The following is a 24,024-nucleotide window of genomic DNA, read 5'->3' as shown; positions in this document are numbered from 1 at the left end:
CAAGAAGATGTTAAGACAGTACTATTGACAACTTCAGTTCAGACACACCAGTCTTTAAACCCTACAGCTATGGAGCTTTCAAGTCGTTCACGTGTTTTAATGTGAGCTACGGTCTACATGTGGCTTCTGGATTCTGTGTGATGTGGTCTAAATGTATGTCATCCCTCAGCCACTCTTCCCTTTGTTGTAGCACAGATAACAGACTATAGCAGCCATCACCTCTGACCTCATTTCCGCCAGTGAAAGGAGTAAATAAACACAGTATCCTGCAGAGGGCTGGAATGTGACACACTCTGGAGACATTCCTTTCCCCCTCCTCCCCTTTTCCTTACGCCTTCCTCCCACACACACATAACTCCCATCTCTAAAAGCTCTATGGACCCAGCCCTCTCTTCATAACCATACAGTATATCCCCTCTTCCATATTAGATTTCACTACATATCTCTTGCTGCTTCTCTAAAAATACCCATTAATGTGACTGTTCAGGTATAATCTTTCTAAAATAAGTGTAAAATAATTCTTCTTCTTCAAGAACTTCCTTGAATCAAAAGTAATTGTCTTGATGTAAGGGAAATAAGAGTCTTATTCTTTCTTTAAATAATCCAACAGGTATTTTAAAAGTCTTGCAACAAGTCTGCTTTGGAAATTCAGTATTCATATAAAACTACTCACGCAAACTATTCCCGTTGTATCCGTCCAAATTTAGCTCTCATCTGCCCTTTCTTAATGTGGAATGCCAACGTTATGACACAACCTTATACACCTAATGAGTAGTTACTTGAATGAACATCAACCAATCCAGATACTACAGCTGCGTTCACACATTGAAGAACAGCCGGACAGGGTGGATGGGATCTCTTCCAGGGCTTCGGCTCATAGGCTGTCATGTTCCCAGGGCTTTCCCCAATCCTCTGGGGCCTTGGCGGAGGTTTGAGAGAGGCGAGGGGATTAGAGTGGGGTATTAAGACCTCCTGCCACTGGAGGTCTGAAAACTGAATCCGTTGCCAAGTCTCTTTGGCTTACTGTGTGGTTCCCCGTCTCATTTACTCTGTCTTTGTCTTTATCTTTTCCTCCTCTATCCCTGTTTTCATCTCCCTTTATCTTTCTTGATCTTTCCTGTCTGTGTTTTTGTCCCTCTGCTCTCTCTGTTTTCCAACTTTCAACGTCCCTGCAGCTGTTTTGAGGTGGACAGCGCCCTGCCTCTGAAATAGAATAGCATACAGGCCATCAGCATTCAGTCCTCTCTGGACTAAATGCAGTTCCTTTCCCACCATTTTATATCCTACGACAGTCCTGGGAAATATTCATACTCTACCCGTTTTTGATCTGAAATGTTAGGCCTACAGCAAATAATAGTCATTCTTGCAGACAGCAGTGTTGACCATGTCTTGTGGTTTCCCCCCTCCCAGTAATGATGCAACCAGGTCTGACCTAAAAAAGCTGCCTGCACTGCCCACCCAGGCCCTAAAGGAGCACCCATCTCTGGCCTACTGGTGAGAGACTAGTCAGTTATCCAGAACACCACAACATTGCACAAGCTGTTGTTTTTCCCCATCTTGATAATTACCCTTTTCTCCTTCTTTACCGTCCCGTCTTACAGTGAAGATCGAGTCGTAGAGCATTACAAGAAGCTCAATGGGCAGTCCAGAGGGCAAGCTATTGTAAAGTAAGTGTGTACATATGTGTGTATGTGTCTATGGTTATGTTTGTCCACTTTATGGAAGGCTGTGTTCTGCAACCCTTACATTTCTGTCTTTCTGCTCCTCACAGTTATATGAGCATTGTAGAGTCCCTGCCCACATATGGAGTACATTACTACGCTGTAAAGGTACAGTTTTACTACTCTGCCTTTTCTTTTTATACACACACACCCGCACCACACACATTTTTTTGTTCACTGTTAACCTGAAAGCAGGCAGTTTGGGATTTGGAGATATGATGGAGCTTAAAGCTATTTGTACATGGTGTTTCTGTTTCTGTTTCTGTCTCTGTCTCTCTTTTTCTTTTTCTATCAAACCCACACACAGACACAACCTCTCCTAAAGCAAGTTTTGTTGTGTGTTTTAGGACAAGCAGGGGATCCCATGGTGGTTGGGTCTGAGCTATAAAGGCATCTTTCAGTATGACCACCAGGACAAAGTCAAACCCAGGAAGGTGAGATGATGCTCCCTCTGTTGTCTCTGCACGACAAGCTCAACTGTCCTCTGCACAGCCTTCAGCCCTTCTTTCAATAAGCTTTAAAACATGGATTTTCTAAAACTGCAAGAGGCTGTTATTCATCCAAGCACACTCTTCTGCTTCTGTGTAAAATGTATTACCCCCGCGATATCTTTTCATTTTTGAGTGGTTAGTCAATATAGTTACATAAATGACACATTACTTTATAATGAAACATCTTCTCTCTATCTTTCCTTGCTTGTTTCAGTCGTCGCCACTGTCCATTTTTTTCAGTGAGTCAGGATATTGTGTTTGGAAAGAGCACAAACAATACTGTACAAATACTACTGTCTGGAGACGTTCAGTCTTGGAATGTTTTGCATCCTGTCTTGCTTTTATTTCTGCCTTTCTGTGAATGGTGCCCTCCTCCCAGTCGATCCACCCAGAGAGCCTTTCTTGCCTCACCTCTGTCCCCCAGTCGTGTTTAGGGCCTTGAACTCTGGCATTCAGCCTTGTCTCACAGGCTGTTAATGGGGTTAACCACTTCCCTTCATTCGGACTGACCACCAAGACACTCACACACACACACACACACTGATACTCTGTTGCTCATAAAGGCACACACACACTCTTCACTCACCCTCCTGATGAATACTTCCTGTCTGCCGCAGCTTTCCTGTTTGCCACTAGCATTGTGCTCTGTGTGTGTGTGTCTTGATAAGTGCATTCCAGTCTAAATGACTTTCTCACCACTGAGCACCATCCCTGCCTCATTCCCAAGTGCTCAAAATCTTGTGGCCGCTTAGGTGTTGCATCACCATAGTGATGAAAAAAATGCACTCTTACATCTGGTAGACACGCAAATACCAAAACATGCTGTGATACCTGTGAAAAGGTCCCAGACTATGTGATTTTTACTTACTGAAAAATGGCAGATTTTTGCCTCCTGTGAGTTAAATGTCACAAGAAGGAAGAAGGAGGGGTTATTTTTGAGAGATGGAGACACGAAAGAGTTAATGGCATTCCCACACAAGAGACTTATCAAGCATTCAGCTGCTATAGCAACAGTCAGTGTGAGTCATTGGTCCACTAAGCTTCAGTACCGACCCCTCACTTTCTTCCCCTGTCTACCTCACACACACAGACATTTGGAAGCAGACAAAGAGTAAGACTGGGCCTCCTCACCACGCATGTGTGATTGTGGTCTAAGGAGTTTGTCCTAAATGAGATTTGTGGACTGCATGTCTTGCTAGTTCAACATCACAAGGCAGACAAAAGAGGGTGTGTGGTGCTTCTTTCCAAAGCTGTTCACAGGAAGAGACACTCATAGAGGTCACTAGGAGCCTTCCATATGTTTTGGCAGTAATGAGACTCACCGCTATTTCAACAAACGGAAGGAAGAGCATTTGATTTTGTGATTAGTCAGTTAGCCAGCCAGTCCAGTACCAGTAACCAGTGACTCAGAGTGTAATCACTAACTTGTCACTCTTCAAGTTTTCAGTGCTGTGACTCAGTGAGATGGAGGCAGAACACCCAATTATGGAACATTTCGGGCCAATTACCGTCTTTTGTCACATTAAAAATGTTTTATGTTCTCACCAGCAAACGAGTAAGTGACTTCACGTTGTGCTGTCTAATAGGTGTGTGTGTACTGGAGGAAGTTGTGTGTAATTAGGAGTCTTTTCACGAGGGGAGATCCTGTTGTTTCTAAATGCAGGCCGTCTACCGCACCCTCCACGTTTATTTGGGGATGTTAAAATACCTCTCCCCCTCTGCTTACCGCAGGTCACATGCAGAGACACACGTACAGTACACACAGACAGGGGTTTACTGCTGAACCACACACCGTACTAATGCCTCATTAGTGTGTTCTGACTCATTAAGGCAGAGATTATAGGGTCCGTGTGTTGACTGACTACCTGAGTGACGGACTTAAAGCTAACATGGAAAAGCTTCTGTCAACACTGTAAAGAAGCCGCGAGAAGGTTCAATCAAACACAGAAAACTATGGTTTCAATTACTGTCATCTCACACGCATTTCACTGCATATGGATCATTTTATTTTACAGTGGACTACACCCACTGACTTAAGTGAGCTGCTGTCTGTGTTTCATTTAGAGTAAATAGGCTCACACAGCCTGTTCTGATTAGTTTTTCCATAAATGTCATCCCTGCAAAACACCATAACCAAAACACAAACAACAGGAAGTGCCCCCAGAGTGTATCTGCATCTCCATGACAACTGGTAGATGTAGTATTGCGCACCAGAGCCCCACCCATGGAGGAAACAATAGTCTTTGAGAGACTCAGGTCCAGCTCTAGAAAAGAATAGTATCTGGCCTCACTACAGTTGTATTGGCCTTTGCTATTTAAAATTTCTATTCTTCCCGTAATCCCCACGGAGTCCGAAAGGCTTTTACACTCTATCAGATCTGACCTTTTCATCTGCAATGGATGCGTGCCTGGGTGTGCAGACATTATTATGAGACAGACGTGGGCCTGTGTCACATGAGCACCCAGTTGCTTATGAATAACGACCAGTCACATCCTCTCGTGTGTATTTGTGCCATTGTGTGCGAGTGTATTAGAGTCAAAAGGAAGAGGATTTATAGCATAGATGCACCACCCTCACTCCTAAGAACAGTGGCACCCAGCAGCTTTGGCTGACTTCCTAAAACACAGTCTGTCACAATGTTTTTTTTCTTTTATCAGATATTCACGCTATTCACAGGGGTAAAGACTACACAGGTTTTATTAATACAACGGGCTTATGTAACTGAAGCAGAATTGCGACAAAAATGTCTCATTTTAAACTTCATTGCAGCTTACGCCAGATCGTGTAGCCATTATTACATACACGTACACAACTTATCCTGAAACAACAGTCTACTTCCAAGTTGCAGACGCTCTCTCCTGCTGATGGAGAGGACAGCTTTAGTGGTCTCGTGCCTGAACACAGTTACAAACACCTACCTTATCTCCACAGCTCTGCCCCATATGCAGCCAACAAACACACACACACTCACACAGTCCCTCACTCACTCTCGACCCTGCCCGCTATATTTAGCACCATGCTACATTAGCACTTCACACTCCATTGAAAATGTACGGTACAGCAACAGTTTAGATAAGAACTGTGATTTACTTTCTTCATGCTGGTGCACACACGCACATCAATACATACATTAGGCTGTTTACATAATATTTCTCCCACTCCTCCCCTTTGCTCCCTCTCATCCCTCTGTCCATTGTTTTCCCAGGCTGTTTAAATTCCTGGGCTGTGACCTGTTCCTCCCTTAGCTCCCTTTCTCCTCTTTTCCTCCCTTATCCTGTCATAGCTGGGTCTTGTGCTTAATTTCCGTTCTCCTGTTTCTTGCAACTTAGTTTAGCTTTCTTTATAATGGTTTGTCAGTGTACATCAGAGGTTTGTGTGTGTGTGTGTTTGCCTGTCTGCTCCAGCTGACAGGCGCAGGCTCACTTGTGTTCTGAAATAGCTCACACTGTTATTCTAACAAGTAACAGACTTTGCGAATGTGTGTACGTGCGCGCACACTGAGGTCTGACTAAACAAAGCGAGGCCACTTCAATTGCTGGGGCCACAGAAAGCTTCTTTTCCCCTTCATCACTCCTCCCCTGACCCCGCGTTACACACACACACACACACACGCAGACATGCACACACACCTCCCAACCACAGAGCCCAGAGCAGGAAGCACAGTCCCTGAGGGAGGGAGGAGGGATCAGGAGGAGGGGAGGCACAAATGCCCCCTCCCTCCACAGCCCTCCTAGCAAAGCTGCAGGAGAGGAGGAAACTTAACTTTGCACACTTTCTCTCCAACAACACACACGCACATGCCTACAGATGGTGAACACACACCAACTCATAACGTTCTGTTCCCCTGCGTCTGGGAGGATTTAAGATACACACATGTTGCGGAGTACGTCTTGGGGCAAACTTTCTCGCCCAGCTGGCTTTGGCTGCATTTAAAGAGGAGCTGATGGTTCATAAAAGGGACGGAAAAGAGAGGAAAAAAAGAAAAGCCAAGCAGAGGAAAGAAAGCCTCCTCCCTCTCTCACACTGTCTTCCTCCAAAGTGAGGTCATCCAGCGAAGGGATCCACTGTGGACAAGACCGCCTGGTCTGGACCTGATCAGAGAGCTCCAGATTAGGTTCTCTTCTCTCCCTCCTTCCGCTTCTTCGTCAGCGTCTTCCATTTTTTTCTCCCCTTCCAACTTATCCATTGCATTTTCTCTCCAAACAAATTGGAACATACAGAGAAGAGAAGAGAGGATTTGGCTGAAGGCTGTGTGGATTTTAATGTGAAGCATGTTTTTGTGTGAGCAGCCCTGAAGAGGTTGTGTTTCTCCCACTCCTCAGGTGTTCCAATGGCGTCAGTTGGAGAATCTCTACTTCAGAGAGAAGAAGTTTTCAGTAGAAGTTCATGACCCCAGGAGGTAAATTTATATCACAAATTTAAGCTTGTTCAACTTGCCGCAGTGCTTTTGTTGGAACAGTTTGATTATCTGTGTTTTCTTTAAAGGTAACTTGAGTCTCGACCTGCATGACAGACTCATTGGTTTGATGATCGTTATCTCATGCCAGTTTTACGTTAGAGATTGATTGTTATTGCTACTGAATTTTTTTCCAGATAATATTTGGAAGTGGTAGAATTTTCCCTCAATTATGGACACCTTCCAGTAGCTTTTACTGTAAATTACCACCGTGCCATATGTGAATGTGTTAGGACTCATACTACACGCGCTACAATGCAGGAAAGGAGAGATTGGAATCTTATTCAGTAATGGTTGCGGCATTTGTCTTGGCAATGGAGCAAGATATTGGGGATGTCCTGGTGGAGCCTGACACAGATTGATAGGCTGATTAATAACACACTTGTGCAGCCACATCCAAGCACAAGCACATGTGCTCTTTCACACACACACACACAAAGGGTGAACCCTTGATAGTTGACCACAGAAGGATAGATGGCTGTGCGATAGCCATTTTGCGGAGGAAGTGACCTCTCTTGTGTTTGTTTAACATGGCTATATACGTGGAGTGTAATTCTGCAGACAGAGGGAGGGAGGGAATGGGAGAAAAAGAGACGGACAGGGTGAAACAGAGAGCAGTGGTGTTTTCTTTAAAGGAAGCTGTCATTAGGGTGAGCTGGTCTGTTGCTCAGCTACAGATGTGTGTTTAAATAAAGATGAGTAAACAAAGGGGAACAACGTGTGTGGCTTTGCAAAAAAAAAAAATTCTATCAGGTTCGCTCTTATCAAGCCTCTAATATTAATTGGTGGTAGTGTTTTCACTGTTGTGAATATGTACCATCTTTTGTATTCAGTGTATATAAGGAGGCCTTGTGTCCGCTCCTACTGTAGGGCGTCGGTGACACGAAGGACGTTTGGTCACAGTGGCATCGCTGTGCACACGTGGTACGCCTGTCCTGCCCTCATCAAGTCCATCTGGGCCATGGCCATCAGCCAACACCAGTTCTACCTGGACCGCAAGCAGAGCAAGGTCAGTCTAAGAGGTCACACTCGCACCACAGGCCACAGACATGATTGGAAATGTACAAGATGGGATATATCGGCTACAATTCGATATCGGCCAATATTCGCCTTGTGATTGCTATTGGCCTATCTGCAAATAAGATGCCATTCACTGATAGCAGTAGCTCATGGTTATCCAATGTGTCACATCAGTTTTGCACTTGCACATTTCTGAGCTCCGGGCCCGGCTTTTTATAGTGAAGATTTTTTGTATTATTGTATTGTATTAACTTCCAATTAAAGTGCTTAATAACGTGCTTTGACAAACCCTCTCCATTCTTGTCCTTCCAGTCTAAGATCCATGCAGCACGGAGTCTGAGTGAGATCGCTATAGACCTTACTGAAACAGGAACTCTGAAGACCTCCAAACTGGCCAACATGGGCAGCAAGGGCAAAATTATAAGCGGCAGCAGTGGCAGTCTGCTCTCCTCAGGTCAGCACATGCTCGGTGTGTGTGAGTATGCTTGAGAGACAAGGAGATTATGGGGAAGAGAAAGTTTGATGTGTTTGTGTTTGCATGTCTGGTGTTGGTGGCGGGGGTCTCGTTGACAACCGGAGGGACAGAAACAGCTGCTTCTGGAAAGAGGCCATTGATTCTGTGCTGAATGTTCTCACAGTCATACTGTACACACACCCCACTCGCTGTCTTTCTGTATGTATAGAACACCACTCCCACCCTCCATGTCACACAGACTCATCGTCCAGAGGTCCCTGCCCCCGCTAAATTTAGTGGGTGAGGGAATGAAAAGGGCAGCAGGTCAGTTTTTAGAGTTGCCATGGCCTTTAAAACAATGCTTGTCTTGAAAGAGTAATGAGTGCGACATGAAGATTTGTACATTCACCAAATTTAGAGTAGAGAGTAAAATAGCCTTTTAAACTCAGGCAGCCATGTAAAGTGTGTTAGTGCAGTTATTAGGCTGAATAGAAACACAAGTACTGCAACCGGGTTAGCTACTGCTGCATTATTCACTTATGGAATGGCATGCACTTGACCAAACCAGCATCATTTATGATTGAAGAGGCAAGCATGTGTTGGCTATTTAGAGTCTAGCACACCTTACTGAACCAATTACTGTCTCAGGAAAGAAGAACACTACTCTCTTTCAGTAATAATGTCCTCATCCTGATCTCTTAATAGCTCACCCTCCTGATCGGGTCTCTTTTTCTTTAATCTCTCCTTTCTCAGTGTAGATACATCTATGTCCCCTACTAAATCCCTTTCCTTTATCTCTGCAACTATCCATTACTAGTCTGATAATCCCCCTTTTTCTCCTCTGTTTGTTCTTGTCAAGTTCCACCCCCGCCCCATATCACACAGGGTGTCTCAGTCCTATCTGTCTGTGTCTCGTCACTTGTCTCCTTGGTGTCAGTGTGTTGATTTCATGAGCCACTCATGACTGGAGGACATCTCTGCCCAGCAACATAACAGGAGCTGTGCTGTGATGTCACATCCATGCACCACCCCTCTTCGCCACAACGTACACATCTCTGTCTGACTGTGGCTCTCTAAATAGCCAGATCTAGAGCATAGAGTTTGTTTGATCAATTTGAAACCTTTCATGGCTGCACGAGTCGCTACAGAGTCTGTCAAACAGCGCTCAACACACCAAACTGAATGTATTTTAGCTGTAAGAACAATTGCATGGTCACTGCGAGGGTTTGTTTACCTACGAAACAATAGATATGGAAACATTGGATTTAAATATAGTATATCTTGTAACAATGGAAAGACTTTTCTTTCTGCCACAAATGTTTCAGCAGTGGTTAGTTTTGTATTGTTGCCATGTTTCACAGTCAACCACATAAGGTCACTGAAGGAGCATAGAGAGAAAGCGCATGTGCATGTGTTTGTGAGGAAAAAGTGTATGTGTTGTTTTTTACAAGGTTTGTTGCAAACAACACTGGCACCATGTCAGGGCCTCTGAGATTGTGCGTCACAGACTTTGTCCTAAACTGCCCCTTCCTTGAAACACTCACACAAACACACCACAGAAGCTCAGTTTCCTTATCGAAACGGCCCATTCACTTCCCTGTAAACATCCTGCGAGGGCAGCAGGTGTACACACAATTTCAACCTCCTCTCCGCAATCTGCTTCAGAAGAACCCCCAACAACTCCAAACGCAAACACACACTCCTGTCCTCATGTTACGTGTTGTCTGTACCCTGCAGGTTCTCAGGAATCGGACAGCTCCCAGACAGCTAAGAAGGACATGCTGGCAGCATTGAGGGCCCGGCAGGATGCACTGGAGGAAACACTAAGACAGAGACTAGAGGAACTAAAGAACATCTGCATCAGAGAGGCGGTATGTGAAAACAAGGGCAATTTTTTCAAATATTTTGAAAAGCAGAATAATGTTTAGCTCTTCCTTTCCAATTTAATTTATTCCCCTGTCCTCTTTTTCTCTTGCCTAGGAACTGACAGGAAAGCTTCCAAAGGAATATCCTCTGGATCCAGGAGAGGAGCCACCTACAGTGAGACGGAAGATCGGGACTGCCTTCAAACTGGACGAGCAGAAAATTCTTCCTAAGGGAGAGGTGAAGCTCCATCTCCTTGTTGTCCTCACCAGCACATTATCACACTCAGAAACAAAGCAGGAGGACTTCTAGTCATGTCAATGTTTGAAACAAGTACATAGTACTACAAGTACCTGTCGAAGGAGTGCTAATTAGTGAGTGAGTGTTCATCTCCTTTTAACACAGTTATTAAAGATCCCTTTATAGACACAGTGAGGACATAAAACATTAATTTCAAAAACTTAATACTCACTTAATGGTTAGGAGGATGATTGACATGTCAAGTTAACTGATCCTGACTCGTTTGTTCAGTAATTAAAGGAAACAGAGAAGAGGGCAAAGCCACAGTCTGAGACGTCTTGGACCCTGTGAAAGTACTTGTACTGCATCTTTGCCTCGCTGTCTTTTTTGTGCCACGGCTTGATTTTCCAGAACAGCAGAACTTCTAAAAATAGTCTGGCAGCATTCTCGCCACAGGAAGTGGTGATAGTAGGATTGTGCGCGCGCCTGTATGTGTGCAGGCATGCATGTGGGTGGGTGTGTGTCACTAAGGTTGTATGCTTTGACAAGTATCCAGGGACACAATATCACCAAACTGCCTGGCGAGCAGAAATATGTTTCTTAATTTAGACCGAACACCTTAAGCTAGCACACACTGAGAAACAGAAGCCGCTCTGGCAGGAGTGTGAAGGGATTGTTAGAGAGAGGGATTCCTCAGAAGTGAGGTAGTCCATTCAGATGTTGACCCAAGTGAATACATCATCGCTCTGTCTCTCTGGAGGCAAGTGAAATCACCCGCACATGAGTGCATACATCGCGTGTGTCACAGGAGTTTATTTCATTGTCCAGAATCACATTCATAAGTTTCTACCATACGACACTACATTATATATTAAGATACACATTTTGCATTGCAGTAAACTAATATACAAAACATTTGCAGCATGACAGAGTGTTTTACTTGGATCACTTATTAGTCTCTGATCCACAAATTTCAGAAGAAGTGCAGAAAGGGGGAGGATGGATTGATGGAGAGGTGTTATTATTGGGGAACAGAGTTTCTCAATAGAGAGTATCCACTGGCGATAAAATGCAGAGCTGCACACAGATAAATGATTTCCGCAGCGTGTTTTCTCTGGCAAGGCTTTGTGTGTGAATACGTTGCATGGGAGAGTTACAGTCTGAATACGTGTCTGTTCACTGAGCCTTGTTGTTTTTGGATTGTGTGTAGATTTCTGTTGCTAAAACTGTGAGCAAATCCAATATCTTTGTGCTTCTGTTGCTCAGAGTTTGCGCTCATGTTTGTGAATGTGTGTGTCCTTGTCCCAGGAAGAGGAACTGGAGCGTTTGGAGCGGGAATTTGCCATTCAGTCCCAGATTACAGAGGCAGCCAGGCGTCTTGCCAGCGATCCTCATGTGAGCAGTAAGAAGCTGAAGAAACAGAGGAAGACTTCTTATCTGAACGCACTGAAGAAGCTCCAGGAAATTGAGAACTCTATCAATGAGTACCGGGTCCGCTCTGGCAAGAAGCCCACGCAGAGAGCATCGCTTATCATAGAAGGTACCAATATCTTCCTCTTATCTCTCCAGTTCTATTAGCTGCAGTTGCCGCCACACAGCAGTGTTCTTCTTCACAGCTTCTTCAAGATGTGTACATGACGCTTTCATGCTTTCAAGCTTTAAGATTTTATAATTATACAATCTTTAACCTCTTGTCTTTTTACTTTGTCCTATAGAGGCCAATATTGGTTCTGAAGACAGTTCATTGTCTGACGCACTGGTCTTAGATGATGGTGAGTCTCTTGCCTGACATTTGTGTGGTTTTGTGGCTCATGATAATCATTTATCTTAATTGCTCTAACTTAATCCAATGATTACTCTTATTTCAGATGATCCTCAAGTCACAGGAACCCCTACCTTCTCTCCAGTAGCATCGCCTCACAAAGGCCTCCCTCCTCGACCACCATCTCACAGTCGGCCCCCTCCACCACAGTCTCTGGATGGCCTTCGACACCTGCACTACACGCGCTCTGACTACGATAAATCACCCATCAAACCCAAGATGTGGAGTGAATCGTCACTGGATGAGCCTTATGAAAAAGTCAAGAAACGCTCCTCTCACTCCAGGTATGACGGATTAGTATCTTAATTAGCCCTTTCGAATAAATTAAAGAAATAAATAGAATACGTACCTTATAAAGTATGCTTTTTTCCTTGCCTCTTTGTCAAGTCACAGGCGTTTCCCAAGCTCTGGCAGTGCAGAAGCAGGGGGTAGTAACTCTCTGCAGAGCAGCCCCATCAGGAGCCTCCCTCACTGGAATTCACAGTCCAGCATGCCGTCGACCCCGGACCTGAGGACCAGGACCCCACACTATGTACATTCCACTAGGTCAGCCTTTATTTCTTCTATTGTTTACTTTTTATTCAAAACTCTCTTGTAAATTAAGCAGATTATGTGTTACTATAAAGATACATAGTAAATTGTTCTTACAAACAAAAACAATGTCCTGGTCCTTTTTCTTTTAGAGATTTTTTCCAGCGCAGCACCTATTTTTAATGTTTTTTATGTGATTCTGCATCTTACAGGTCAGTGGACATCAGTCCAACACGTCTGCACAGTCTCGCTCAGCACTTTAGGAACCGCAGCTCAAGCCTTGAGTCCCAGGGCAAACTGTTGGCATCCGACCCTGACGCACACCCGCACACCCTGGGCACACTGGGCAGCCCTGAATTCTTCCTGGGCCCAGGACGCAGCTCCAATGGCTCTGATCCATTGGACGACTGCTCATCATGCACCAGCCAGAGCAGCTCGGAGCATTACTACCCCTCTGGTGGACCCCCCGGCAGCAACCCCAATTACTCTACTCTGGGAGAGGACTCACCCTCCAAAGCCAGGCAGAGGCAGAGGCAAAGGCACAGGTAATGGGCAATGCAAACTCTTTTTGTGGCAGAATGTATTCTATATAAAGAAATGAACAGATGTATAGTGAGATTAATATATATGTTGTACTTTTTTCATTCTCCAGGTCTGCAGGTCACCTGGGTTCCTCTAACTCTGGCTCCATGCCAAACCTGGCAGCTAAGAACGGCTCCATTGGAGGCTCAGGTGGAGGTGGGATAGGAGGGGGACACCACGGAGTCTACCTCCACAGCCAGAGCCAGCCCTCCTCTCAGTACCGCATCAAGGAGTACCCACTTTACGTGGAGGGCAGCCCCAACCCCGTTGTGGTGCGCAGCCTGGAGAGCGACCAGGAGGGCCACTACAGTGTGAAGGCCCAGTTCAAGACCTCCAGCTCCTACACGGCCGGGGGACTGTACAAAGAGGCCTGGGGGGGAGAGGAGGGAGGAGAGGGGAGCGGCCGACTCACGCCGTCGCGCTCTCAAATAGTACGGACTCCGTCATTGGGGCGAGAGGGTGGTGGAGGCGGAGGAGGGGGGAGGGCAGCAGTGTCTGAAGAGCTGAGGTGCTGGTACCAGAGGTCCTCAGGGAGCCTGAAAGAGAGGAGTCACTCGGGGTCTACTTCCTCCGAGACAGGGTCACAGCAAGGCACCCTGGGACATGGTCGAGGGAGCAGAGTAGGAACACTTGCCAAGGGCTCACCGGGTAGGTCTCCTTCAGTTGTTCATATTTAAGTAAAGATTGTCATCATGTGTATAAGATAAAAGCCTTACAATTTGATTTCGCTGGGCACGGCTCCTCCTCTGCATGGCTTCATACCCCACCAGGAACATTTAGGAAGCAGATTGCCTGCCTGATTTTGTTGCTTTAGTAAATCTTCCTTGATTTTTGTGCTTCTACTCTAGGTAAGTAGGCAATGTAGCTTTTTGTCTGTTTTGATTTACGATTGGGAGTTGCAGGTTGTTTTTAATCTGAAAATTGACCAGATGCTCTATGCTGTTATTGTGTCTGACTTCCTGCCTTGCTTGATCTGCTCTGTGCAACTTGATTTGGTTTTCTGCTGCTTGCAGCCGTGCCTGGTGGATTCAAGTAGTTAGACTGTCCCTGTTTGTTCAGGTAAAGAGACTATGTCCTAGAAAACAAACGACTCAGACAGACATGCTGCCTATTTGCCAACGCGGCCTTATCTGATTGTATATATTTACAACATAGAGTTGTGTACTTTGTCCATTAAATGTTGTTTAACTTTATGAGGGCAAATGTACATTGTGCAGGAAAAGGTTTTGCCCCATGTGAGGATCAAACTCAAGACTTTCAGATTATGAAACTGATGTTCTGCCTACTGCGCCAATGAAGCCTGTTTTAGGCAGCCACTTTTGTGTATTTAGAGCATGGAGTTATCGGCAATATCTTGACTTTGTGAGGGTAATATGCACAGTTTACAGGAAAAAACAATGCCCCGTGTGAGGCTCGAACTCACGACCTTCAGATTATGAGACTGACGCGCTGCCTACTGCGCCAACGAGGCCTGTTTCCAATGTGCCATGAAGTCAGCTTTGTTTGACAGGACCCCTGAGGCAAATGTTCTTTGTGACACTGAGGTCACACACCATAAAGCACAGTTGAAATTCCTTTGCCCCTCACCCCACCTCTATTATGTGTGTTTTCTCTGTCTGTGTATCCACGCATCTCTGTGTATGTGTGTTTGTTTCCTGTGTCTCTCTGTCTAATGCTGCATGTCTTTTGTCTCATTTAGCACGACTAACTGTCAGTTTTCCCCATAGCTGCATCCCCTCACAGCCAGAGGAGTATGACGCCCTCCAGCGAACACGCAGCCACACCCACACCCCCCTGTAGCCCACAGCACATCCTCAACTGGCAGAGCGGGTAAGACACACACTCAGCAGCAGATCAAGGTGACAAGATGTTCGAAGTCGCATTTGATTTTACGTTAATTTAGGGCAAACTGCATCTTGGCAACTTCTTCCTGTCAATCTTTATCCAAACCTCACTCTCACATCCTCACAAGCTTTGATTGTCTGTTGTATCTGTGTCAGCTGATTGTTTTCACTGTTGAACTAATCCCAAAGAATGATTTTTATGTGATTTTGGGCTCTGTTTTGGAACCTTTTTCATACTCATATTTAGATGATGATCTCTTTTCATTCTCCTCTGCTGTGTAAATGTTTCACTCACACAATCTCTGTTCCTTGTGTCACACTTTTTCCTGGCATCTCTCACACCCTCTGATCAACATTTCGTCATTGAAAATTCTCTTATCACCTAATATTTTAATATTTCCTTCTCGTCTCTCTGTCTCTCTCTCTCTCTCCGTCTATACTAACCCTCCTTCCCTTGTGTGTGTGTCCTCTCTCCTGGTTTAGAGGCACAGCAGACAGCTCTCCTACTGAGGACGTCTGTCAGTCTCCCCCTCAGCCCAGCTCTGATGCATAGAGGTACTGTCTGTGGTCTCAGCCTGCCAGCGGTCTAAACCTACAGTGCACTGTTAGGGAAGCACAGCAGCAGCAGAACAGAGAGAAAACAACCTTGAAGCAAAAATGTAGCGTGACGGCAATGCCAAATCTACTCTCAGTCAGACTTTTATTTATAGAAATCTGTCCATTCACAATTGTAAAAGTCTAAGCACTCTTGGAACATATTTACTAGTCACTTAGATCAACTGTGGAGGGCTGACAATGGGGAATGTGCACAATTTCTTGCTCTTTGACGGTGGAGGTATCTGTGTCATGTACTCATACTCTGGCTGTACTGGATCTCTGCATGTGCTCTGCTCTGTGGTATGACACTGACAGTGTGGCTAATTACTTACAGGATATACTAATAGAAATACTTAACCATCTGCTGTATGTGTTGTGACAAGAAACATTCTTTAACAAACCATCTCAGGAGCAGATAAACACCCTGTTCAGACCTGGTATTAACATGCATCCTGAGTGATCCGATCTCTAGTGGACAGCTCTATGTACAAATGCATTGAGGTTGCATTTTAGATCCGACCACATTCAGAGGTGGTCTGGGCCACATGTGACCACATTCTTGGAGCAGTGTGTACACACATGTGCCGTGGACCACATTGAAAGACCGCCTACTGAACTGATGTCCTCAGCAAAACAACATGAAGACGCCACAGCAACAGGCAGAACTGTTTTTTGACTCTCTTAACATGCCAATGTTAGCAGCAGGAGTTTTTGGACATGTCTGTTCCAACTAAATACTGAACTAACACCTGCGACATCCCCCAACTTTGTAAATTGGGCATTAAAATACAGTTCATGATAGGGTTTGTTAGATTTTGTGTTAGTAGAAACTTCATAAACTTTGTGAAACACTGTACGGCAAATTCTTAACTGTTTGGGCCTTCTTGAATATACGGAAATTGTTATACATTGAGTTCTCTCTTACTTCGTCATTCTAATGCCAGGTGTGAACTGAGGGACTTAGAGCCGTCCACTTGTAATCGGGTCAGTACCAGGTCTGACCAGGGCCATAGATGAAATTTTCTGCTTAATGTACCTTGTGAAAAGAAACGCTTTATTTCTGAAGTCAGTCTTATCCTTGTCTTGCGTCTTCCTCTGCAGGTCTTTCAGTGACAGCTGTTTTCTCAGCAGCCCCCTGTGCTCAGAGCTGGCAGATGTGCAGTGGTACGGACATGACAAGGCCAAACCTGGAACCCTGGTCTGAGACCTTCCTATAGGGCCCAGAAAAGTCCCATTGCCCTCTCCTACTGCCTCTCCACTGTCCCTCACTACTACCCATCGACAACCAACAACCTCATCCTCAAGGCCCTACAAAAACCCTGCTCTGACTGGACGGCGGACTGGACACGAGCGTCCCTCCTCCCTAAATCCTGCCCTCCATCCATCTCACCACCTCTTTATTATACCCCTCCATTACAGCTCAGCTGGACAGGGACACACTCGCTGGGCTCCGATAAGAGCTGATTTCACAGGACAGACTGAGAAGTGCCACCTCAGCTGTTGAACTGTTGCCCTGCAGCACCCTTTCTTTACTCACCCTCAGCACACAAGCAATGGGGCAATGGGGGGGGGAGGAGTGGTGGGAGGAGAGCACAGAAAAATATCAAACATACAACTTCAACTCAACAGAACGAACATCAACCATTCCAGGATCGGTTTCATATCTCATCTTTGGTCCTTACCAACTCCAATGCACTGCCACCTAATCAGAGGATACCTGCTGGATTTGAGCCACCAGTTAAAAAACAATTTCCAGGCCCAGATGAACTGTGTTGGATTTCATTATTCCCATTAATGTTTGTCTTATTTTTGATTTTTCTCTCCCTGCATATTTAAAAAAGAAGACGACACAGACTTCACATGGAAAAAAATCCAATTTAACAAACGTTTAGATGACAAATTCAACTCCTCTCAGTTTAACCCACTACCAAAGACAACAACTGGATTGACTGGTCACACCAGGGTCCCTGGGCTGGTGCCCCTGCAGAGAAGTAACTGCGACTGTAGAGAGTGAATTCACAGTGACAATATCAGGACGGTTCATGGGACTCCATCTGGGATATTGACGAGGACTAATAGCAATAACAAACATTGTACAAGTATATAAACTGGTTTGAACCTTCGGAGTGAATTGAAGCAGGCGTTTTGCCATGTTCTCTGACTTGTGGTGCTTGGCGTTAAGGATTATTAGTGCATCATAGGGAGAATTTGGAGTTGTGGTTATTGGGTTTGGCATTGATCTGTGCTTATTTCAGTGACTTCATCATTCATGTTTATTTAAGGTCTTGACAAGATTTCTCTGTCCACAGCAGTTTGTTTGGCCACATGATGCATTGTGATTCCACTTTCTTACATTTTTCATTTTCACCCCTGAAAGTTAAAGATGATTGGCTGTTGACATCTGTTGACGTTACTTATGTTTGATATTGAGGCTGTTCAGTGAATCGTGTTTTTTGTCACTAGTGTCTCTACTCCTCTATTGGCCTTGGCTCTATTCTGGTTCTGTCAGTCCCTGTAGTAGCACTGTGTCCTTTCATCTTCCGGTCCATCTCTTCTTCATGACAGGAGCATCCTGGTTGAACACAGACACTAGCTAAGACACACACACTGACAGTCACAACACCTTATATTATGAGCACGCATGAGTGCAAGTTTATTGGTGCCAAACCTGTTGGTGCTTTACATTTTTTTTACTGTAATTCAGCACTGAAACAAGCCCGCTTCAAGTCTTTAGCCATCATATTAAACAACAGCTAGGCAGAATAGCCAGAAAACATTCACCAGACTTCTCTCTTATCCTGCATCAAGCGTAGTCAGAATTATTAAAACGTACAGCGAAAAGCACAACAGTGTCTATGAGGGCTGGACCTACAATTAGTGTGTTCTCATTTTCCACTGTCAATATTTTACCAATGAATTCTATCAAAGTGCATAAGAGGGAACTGGAAAAGCTAGAACCACAGATTAGGAGATACAGATAGGCTTTTTCTTTTTTGTGTATGGACAATTTCAGGATGACAATAATTAATACCCCGCTGTCAAGGCAGAAGAGAAGCCATAGTCAGAACTGAAACAAAACAATTCAAATGAGGAGAATTATTTTCTCACACGTCCCAATCAACAAATCAGACATTCAGAACAGGGTTAGAAAAGCACACCTGGTTTTGTACGAAGGAAGTAGAACTTTGCATGTTTTAGCTGTCCCTGAATCAGTCTCCTGAACAGAGTTCATGTTGAGAATCATTTTCATGTTGCACAGAAAGATTATGACAGATTTAGAAAAAAGTGGGATTTTTTTTCTGTCTTTCAGCGCCATTATGTCTGGACAAACGGTGTAACAATCTGGAACGGAACGAATCTTAACCTGTCATCCCTCACAGTGTTGTGTTTCCTTTATGCACTATATGCAATCTGAAGGTTTAGCCCGATCCCTGCATGGAGAGTTGTCCATCAATACCTGGTCACATTTGATCAGTCTTTACCCAGGATTGGAACCAGCACTCCCTGGTTACCATCTCATAGAAACTAACACTTCTGTATCCAAGTCACCTATTAGAGTCCAAGTTTGACCCTGCTCTGCTCACTCAAAGTCTTTTGTGTGCTAAAGACACAATCCCATGCATGCCCTGCAGACCCACTGACAAATAAATACCCCAAAGACATCCAGCATCCGACTTCTATATCATGTCTTGCTCCATAGTGTGTCCTCGCCCCCAGAAAGTCCTGCTTTGACCTTGTGGTAATCTCTGAGCCCGATGTGAAGAAGTGTGACGTCCCCTCCCTCTGTAACTCCAAACACACCATATTCTCTGTGCTCCATAGAAACGTATGAGGTTTTTGTAATACTCCAAGAGAAGTGAACTAACTCTTTTATCAGTCTATTCCTGTATGTACGGAGGGGCACTGTAAGGTTTTGTGGGGTTTTTAACATTCACATTCATTGTTTTAACAATGTTCCATTTTATATGAACCAGTATTGTTTTTTGTTTTTTTTTAGTTCTGACATTGTAACAACCCTTTCAGGTGCTACAAAATGACCAGTTACTGCTTTGTCACGTAGGATCTAGACATCTCTTCATTGTTATCAATAGATTCAATACCAGATGTGCAAAATGAAGCTTATTTTAACAGACAGTTTAATAGTAGAACACTTCCCCTACCAGACAATAGAGCATGTAACTTGATTTTATCAGTTCTGTTCAACTGTAACAATACATTAAAGGTGTTGTAGAAAAAAATGTGGAATTGCTGAAAAAAAAAACCTAAAAAAAAAAAAAACCTGAATTCCACAGTTAATTTATTCTTTTTTCTATTAAAAATTTGTATAGTAACTTTACATTTTTCAAAACTGTGTTGTTGGAAATTGATGATGAATTTTCAAGATGAGAAGCCGTGGTGGTTCTTCAGAAAGAAAAATAAATTATTGATGAATGTTCTCAAGATTATGCCTTTGTCTGTTTTCTTTTCTCTTCCTCCGCTTCTCAAAATCAAAAGCATGAAGTTGTTTTGCTGTCCACTCACTTCCAGGTGGCTCACATCAAATCCCACCGGGCCGCTCTGCTGAAAGGTCAGAGTATCAGTCAGACTTATCAAAGGGGATCCCCGCATGTAGTCACCACTTCTACTTCTCCGGACACACTCAGGCTCTTGTCATCACATCCAGGCCTCAGTCACTTCCTTCTCACACTCTGGCCTCCAAGAGAAGGAGAAGGAGGATTTCCTGTGGATTCAAAAGGAAGCTACACTCCAAAGATAAAAGATATTACTCACCATCCAGCGGCAGAGCACGAGATTTAACAGCTGCACATTCAGCCAGGCAGGATTTTTTCCACACATTTCTGACTTGCATGCCACTGTGTGACATGGTTGGCTGCTAACTCAGATCTCACAGACAGTCTGTCTTTGTGTAGATGAAACATGAGCACCATTCAAGTGTACTGGCAGGAGATGCAGACATCTGAACAAATTGATTGTTTGTGCAACTTACATGTACACGCTCATATCATGAAACACACGCGACTCAGATTGTAAACACACACACAAAGTGCTAAACCACACAGAAAAGCGGTTTCTACCAGAGAAAGCAGTTGTCAGTTTCTGTGAGGACAACCAGCCTCGTCCTCCTGCTTTCTTTTATTCTCCGTCTGTGTCCATTTACTAATGAATCCCATGTTAGTCTTTGTACTCGGTGTGTTCCCATAGCAGCTCTCCAAACCAGGCAACAGCTGGAAGCTGTTAGCCCGACATGCCGTGAGAAACTAGCTCCTCTGTGATTTTTTCACTTGCACAATTCTTTGTATGTGTGTGTGTGTGCTTGCTATAGGAGTGGTGTATGACCTTGCTTTATATTCTTAATGAAATCCTCCATCATATTTAAATACACAAATACACCACACCCCTCACTGTGTCTTTTCTCCATGTACTCGTTGACATCTATGTTTGTGAGGACCAGAGTTTTATTCTGTCGAGTGCTTTGTTTCAGGGCTCAGATTGGATTTAGGTTCAGGTCACTATGAGACATAAATATCAGCCCTGGAAACAGTCGGAAGCAAGTTTACTAAAAAACATTTATTCACACTGAGTGATCATTAGATGCAAACATCAAAGTCACATTACACACATCATACTGTTATCATCATACTGTACATCAAAAGGCCTGCCTGCTGATAATGTGTATATATTGAAGAGATGATGGCCGCACACTAAACTCCAAGGATTTTATTACAAACACCCTGGGAAGAGTTGAACACTAGTGTCAGATATAGCCTTTACTTTATACATCCCACACCTGATGTAAAGCGTATGTATCCTCATAGTAATTAAAATTCTCACTAATGTTTACCTCCGATATGTCGTTTTAATAGGCCTGTTTATGTGTTTTATAAATGAGAGTATAATCTTATAAACTTGCTCTTCCCTTTTGATGATGAAGTTATCTTAAAGCAACATTATGTAGAAATTGAGCATTTGTTATACGGACATATATCACATGTCTGTTTGTCTCTATATTATTCACTTATTCAGCTTTTACAATTTTAGATTGCCCTCTTTGAACTGGGTTATTGAGACATCAGAGCTTTTTTTGGACATACTCAAACAGTTAAAGTTGTTATGGTAGGATTTGTCTCTTGGTGTCAAAAATATATGCATTGAATTATGTATGTATTCTCTTAGCTTTTCTTATATTCTGTAATTGTGATGATGAACTCCAGTGTACCCATGTAACTTGACTGCATCAACAGCTGTGGACTACCACCTATTGTGGTCTGTATATACTGTATGTAAGGCTATATATGACACTTTGGTAACAAAATCCTTGCATTCACCTTCTCATTTCGACGTGCAGTCACCAAACAACTTCTGCTTATTACATGTTTTATGTTTAGCAGCAGAAGTGGAGCAATGTCGTCCCCTAACAGCCCAAAGAGGCAGTTGGTTAGTGACTCAGACTGTGCAGCATGTCAAATCACTGACAATGCTGCCCTCTAGTGTTGATCACAGAGCAGCATCTTTGAAAATGAGGAAAACTGGAAAACTCATCAGTTTTAAAAAAGTTTAATTTATTCTAATAAGTCATCTATGTGTGTTATATACATCATTTCTTATTTGTTAGTTTTTTGTAGATTTTAATGTTGCTGATGCACTTAGTTTGGATAAAGTTAGTTTGGAAAGGAGAAGTGATACTGAGTCATCAGTCAAGTGACATGATGTTTCACAATGTCTTTTCCTCAATCAGGACTGCACAAGCTGTTCATGCCATCCAATGCAGACCCTTATCATCTACAGTAACTTGGGTTTACAAAATGCTGTGCAAGCAGGAGTGTGTTACTTCTCAGGTCTTCGAGTTTCACAGATCCAATTCCTCTTGTTCCAGTAGAGGCCCGTTAATTTCATCTGGAGCCTACCCAAAAAAAATAGCAAAGAAAAAAAACATTCAGACACCATTAATTTCACCATCTATGATAATCTGGCCTGGTGGTGCTTTTTTACTTTCATGTCTCTGATTTATTTTTTCTGGCACTGTATTTAGAGAGTAACTTCCCAAAAAGCCACATCATCATCTATCACCATCACAGCAAATCAGCTGACAGAGTAAACTCAAAAAAGTATTCCATTAAACTGGAAATTACCAAAATCCCCAAATTAATGTTGAACCAATCTCTCTTTTGAGCCCAGGGCACTCTCTGTATCCTATATTTACCTGTGCGACGCGGCTGTAGACCTGATTGTGGGGGGAACTGTAGCGTCGGAGGCCTCTCCAGGACACCAGAAGAACGTAGAGTGATGCCAGAAAACACTTAACAGAAAATGCTATGGCGCTCCCCTTTGCAACATATGAACCAACACGCTAGGGAGAGGAAATCAATGGGGAGAGAGTGAGGAGGACAGGAGAACATTCATTTCTGCACAATCAGAGTTGAAACAAGCGTTTCATAGTAGTCAGAAAAGGTAGAAAACGAACAGAATTGCAGAATTACCTGTTCGCTTGTGCTTAGTGTGGCAGGAAGTGTAGACCTGAGGCTGACGGACAGGAGGGCAGAGAAGCCAAACAGTAGGCTAAAGACATTCAGTCCCATCAGAGTGATGATCTGTTCATGAATAATGCAAAATTAAGAAAGGCAGTCTGGTGAAAAAAAGGTGAAAAAAAAAAGTGACAATAAAATGAGTGTTCACCTTTATTTTATGAGCTTTCCTCTGAACCTCCAGTGCCAGACACCCAGCAGCTATATACTGGAGCAACACAAACAAGTTAGGACGCAGTATTTGACCCTCTGTGTCTGAAAGATTTGCACCGAAGCAGATGTGGACTCACAAATAAGCTTGACCACACCGGTGTTGTCATGGAGATGGAGCAGTTGAAGCTCACACATGCATGGATGACTGTGGTTAATATGCAAGCTAAGGCACTGAGGATCTGCACCACCTGAAGGGAAACAGGCAGTATGACGTAGGAAGATAGTTTAAAAGCTTGTTAAGTCATGGTTTGGAGGAGCAGAAGAAAGCAGCCTCTCACCCCAGTGACAAATAGTCTGGTGTTCACCACGGTCCCAAACCACCGATGGATCCTGACGTTGACTAGCTCCGCATGATTGGAAACCTGGGTCAGTGGGCGGGTTGAGGGTGTCTCTTTAAAAAACACATGGTACAGCCCCTCCTGAAACATGTTCTGCGTCATCTGTTGTGGGAGAAAAGAGTTAACTTGTCGGGAAACAAAATGGAGGTTACACTGTATACATTGTCGAACACACCTTTGATTCAGACGTCACACTTGATTTCAGTCTTACCTTCCTCAAATGTTGTAAAGCTTTAACTGATTTATCCATGGGCCTTCATGTCAACAGAAAACGTCACCTAACTGAGAGAGGACACATTTAAACGGTTTTTCTCTCTGCTGCTGTTAT

The 24,024-nt window shown here is 43.9% G+C and overlaps 2 protein-coding genes across 17 annotated transcripts in view; one reads left to right on the top strand and one right to left on the bottom strand.

The window, feature by feature from the left end:
• frmd4a (FERM domain containing 4A) overlaps nt 1-20,062 on the top strand; it is a 106,622-nt gene extending 86,560 nt beyond the window's left edge. For 7 of the 16 annotated variants that reach the window (XM_084363656.1, XM_084363660.1, XM_084363657.1 and 4 more), the window contains exons 8-24: nt 1,411-1,494; nt 1,602-1,667; nt 1,772-1,829; nt 2,069-2,155; nt 6,536-6,612; nt 7,537-7,678; nt 8,002-8,164; nt 9,881-10,014; nt 10,124-10,246; nt 11,555-11,786; nt 11,962-12,018; nt 12,115-12,352; nt 12,456-12,614; nt 12,812-13,144; nt 13,252-13,829; nt 14,909-15,011; nt 16,724-20,062. In XM_084363656.1, the coding sequence (XP_084219782.1) occupies nt 1,411-1,494; nt 1,602-1,667; nt 1,772-1,829; nt 2,069-2,155; nt 6,536-6,612; nt 7,537-7,678; nt 8,002-8,164; nt 9,881-10,014; nt 10,124-10,246; nt 11,555-11,786; nt 11,962-12,018; nt 12,115-12,352; nt 12,456-12,614; nt 12,812-13,144; nt 13,252-13,829; nt 14,909-15,011; nt 16,724-16,826 (2,737 nt within the window). In that variant the 3' untranslated portion in view covers nt 16,827-20,062. Of the gene's footprint in view, nt 1-1,410; nt 1,495-1,601; nt 1,668-1,771; nt 1,830-2,068; nt 2,156-6,535; nt 6,613-7,536; nt 7,679-8,001; nt 8,165-9,880; nt 10,015-10,123; nt 10,247-11,554; nt 11,787-11,961; nt 12,019-12,114; nt 12,353-12,455; nt 12,615-12,811; nt 13,145-13,251; nt 13,830-14,908; nt 15,012-15,508; nt 15,581-16,723 lie in introns of all 16 variants that reach the window. The other 9 variants (XM_084363658.1, XM_084363654.1, XM_084363665.1 and 6 more) reach the window with 7 other exon arrangements.
• A 2,289-nt stretch (nt 20,063-22,351) lies between these two features.
• Nucleotides 22,352-23,994, bottom strand: tmem253 (transmembrane protein 253). The gene is made up of 7 exons (XM_084363768.1): nt 23,908-23,994; nt 23,637-23,798; nt 23,436-23,546; nt 23,297-23,353; nt 23,101-23,211; nt 22,824-22,970; nt 22,352-22,523 (listed from the first exon to the last, which is right to left on the bottom strand). The coding sequence occupies exons 1-7, from the start codon at nt 23,944-23,946 to the stop codon at nt 22,470-22,472; spliced, it is 681 nt and encodes a 226-aa protein (XP_084219894.1). The 5' UTR covers nt 23,947-23,994; the 3' UTR covers nt 22,352-22,469.
• Nucleotides 23,995-24,024: the final 30 nt, after the last annotated feature.

This window comes from Pagrus pagrus (assembly GCF_965226575.1).
Source record: "Pagrus pagrus genome assembly, chromosome: 10".
Lineage (NCBI taxonomy): Eukaryota > Metazoa > Chordata > Actinopteri > Spariformes > Sparidae > Pagrus > Pagrus pagrus.
The sequence above is the reverse complement of the archived record's forward strand: the minus strand, read 5'-3'. Positions and strand labels throughout refer to the sequence as shown.

Bases quoted from the DNA above. Each gene is read 5' to 3' on its own strand.
- tmem253 (XM_084363768.1), bottom strand. From the start codon at position 23,946: ATGGATAAATCAGTTAAAGCTTTACAACATTTGAGGAAG. The intron at 23,547-23,636 runs GTGAGAGGCTGC...GTTTCCCTTCAG, and splicing joins CCAGACTATTTGTCACTGGG to GTGGTGCAGATCCTCAGTGC. The intron at 22,524-22,823 runs GTAAATATAGGA...TTTTTTGGGTAG, and splicing joins TCTACAGCCGCGTCGCACAG to GCTCCAGATGAAATTAACGG.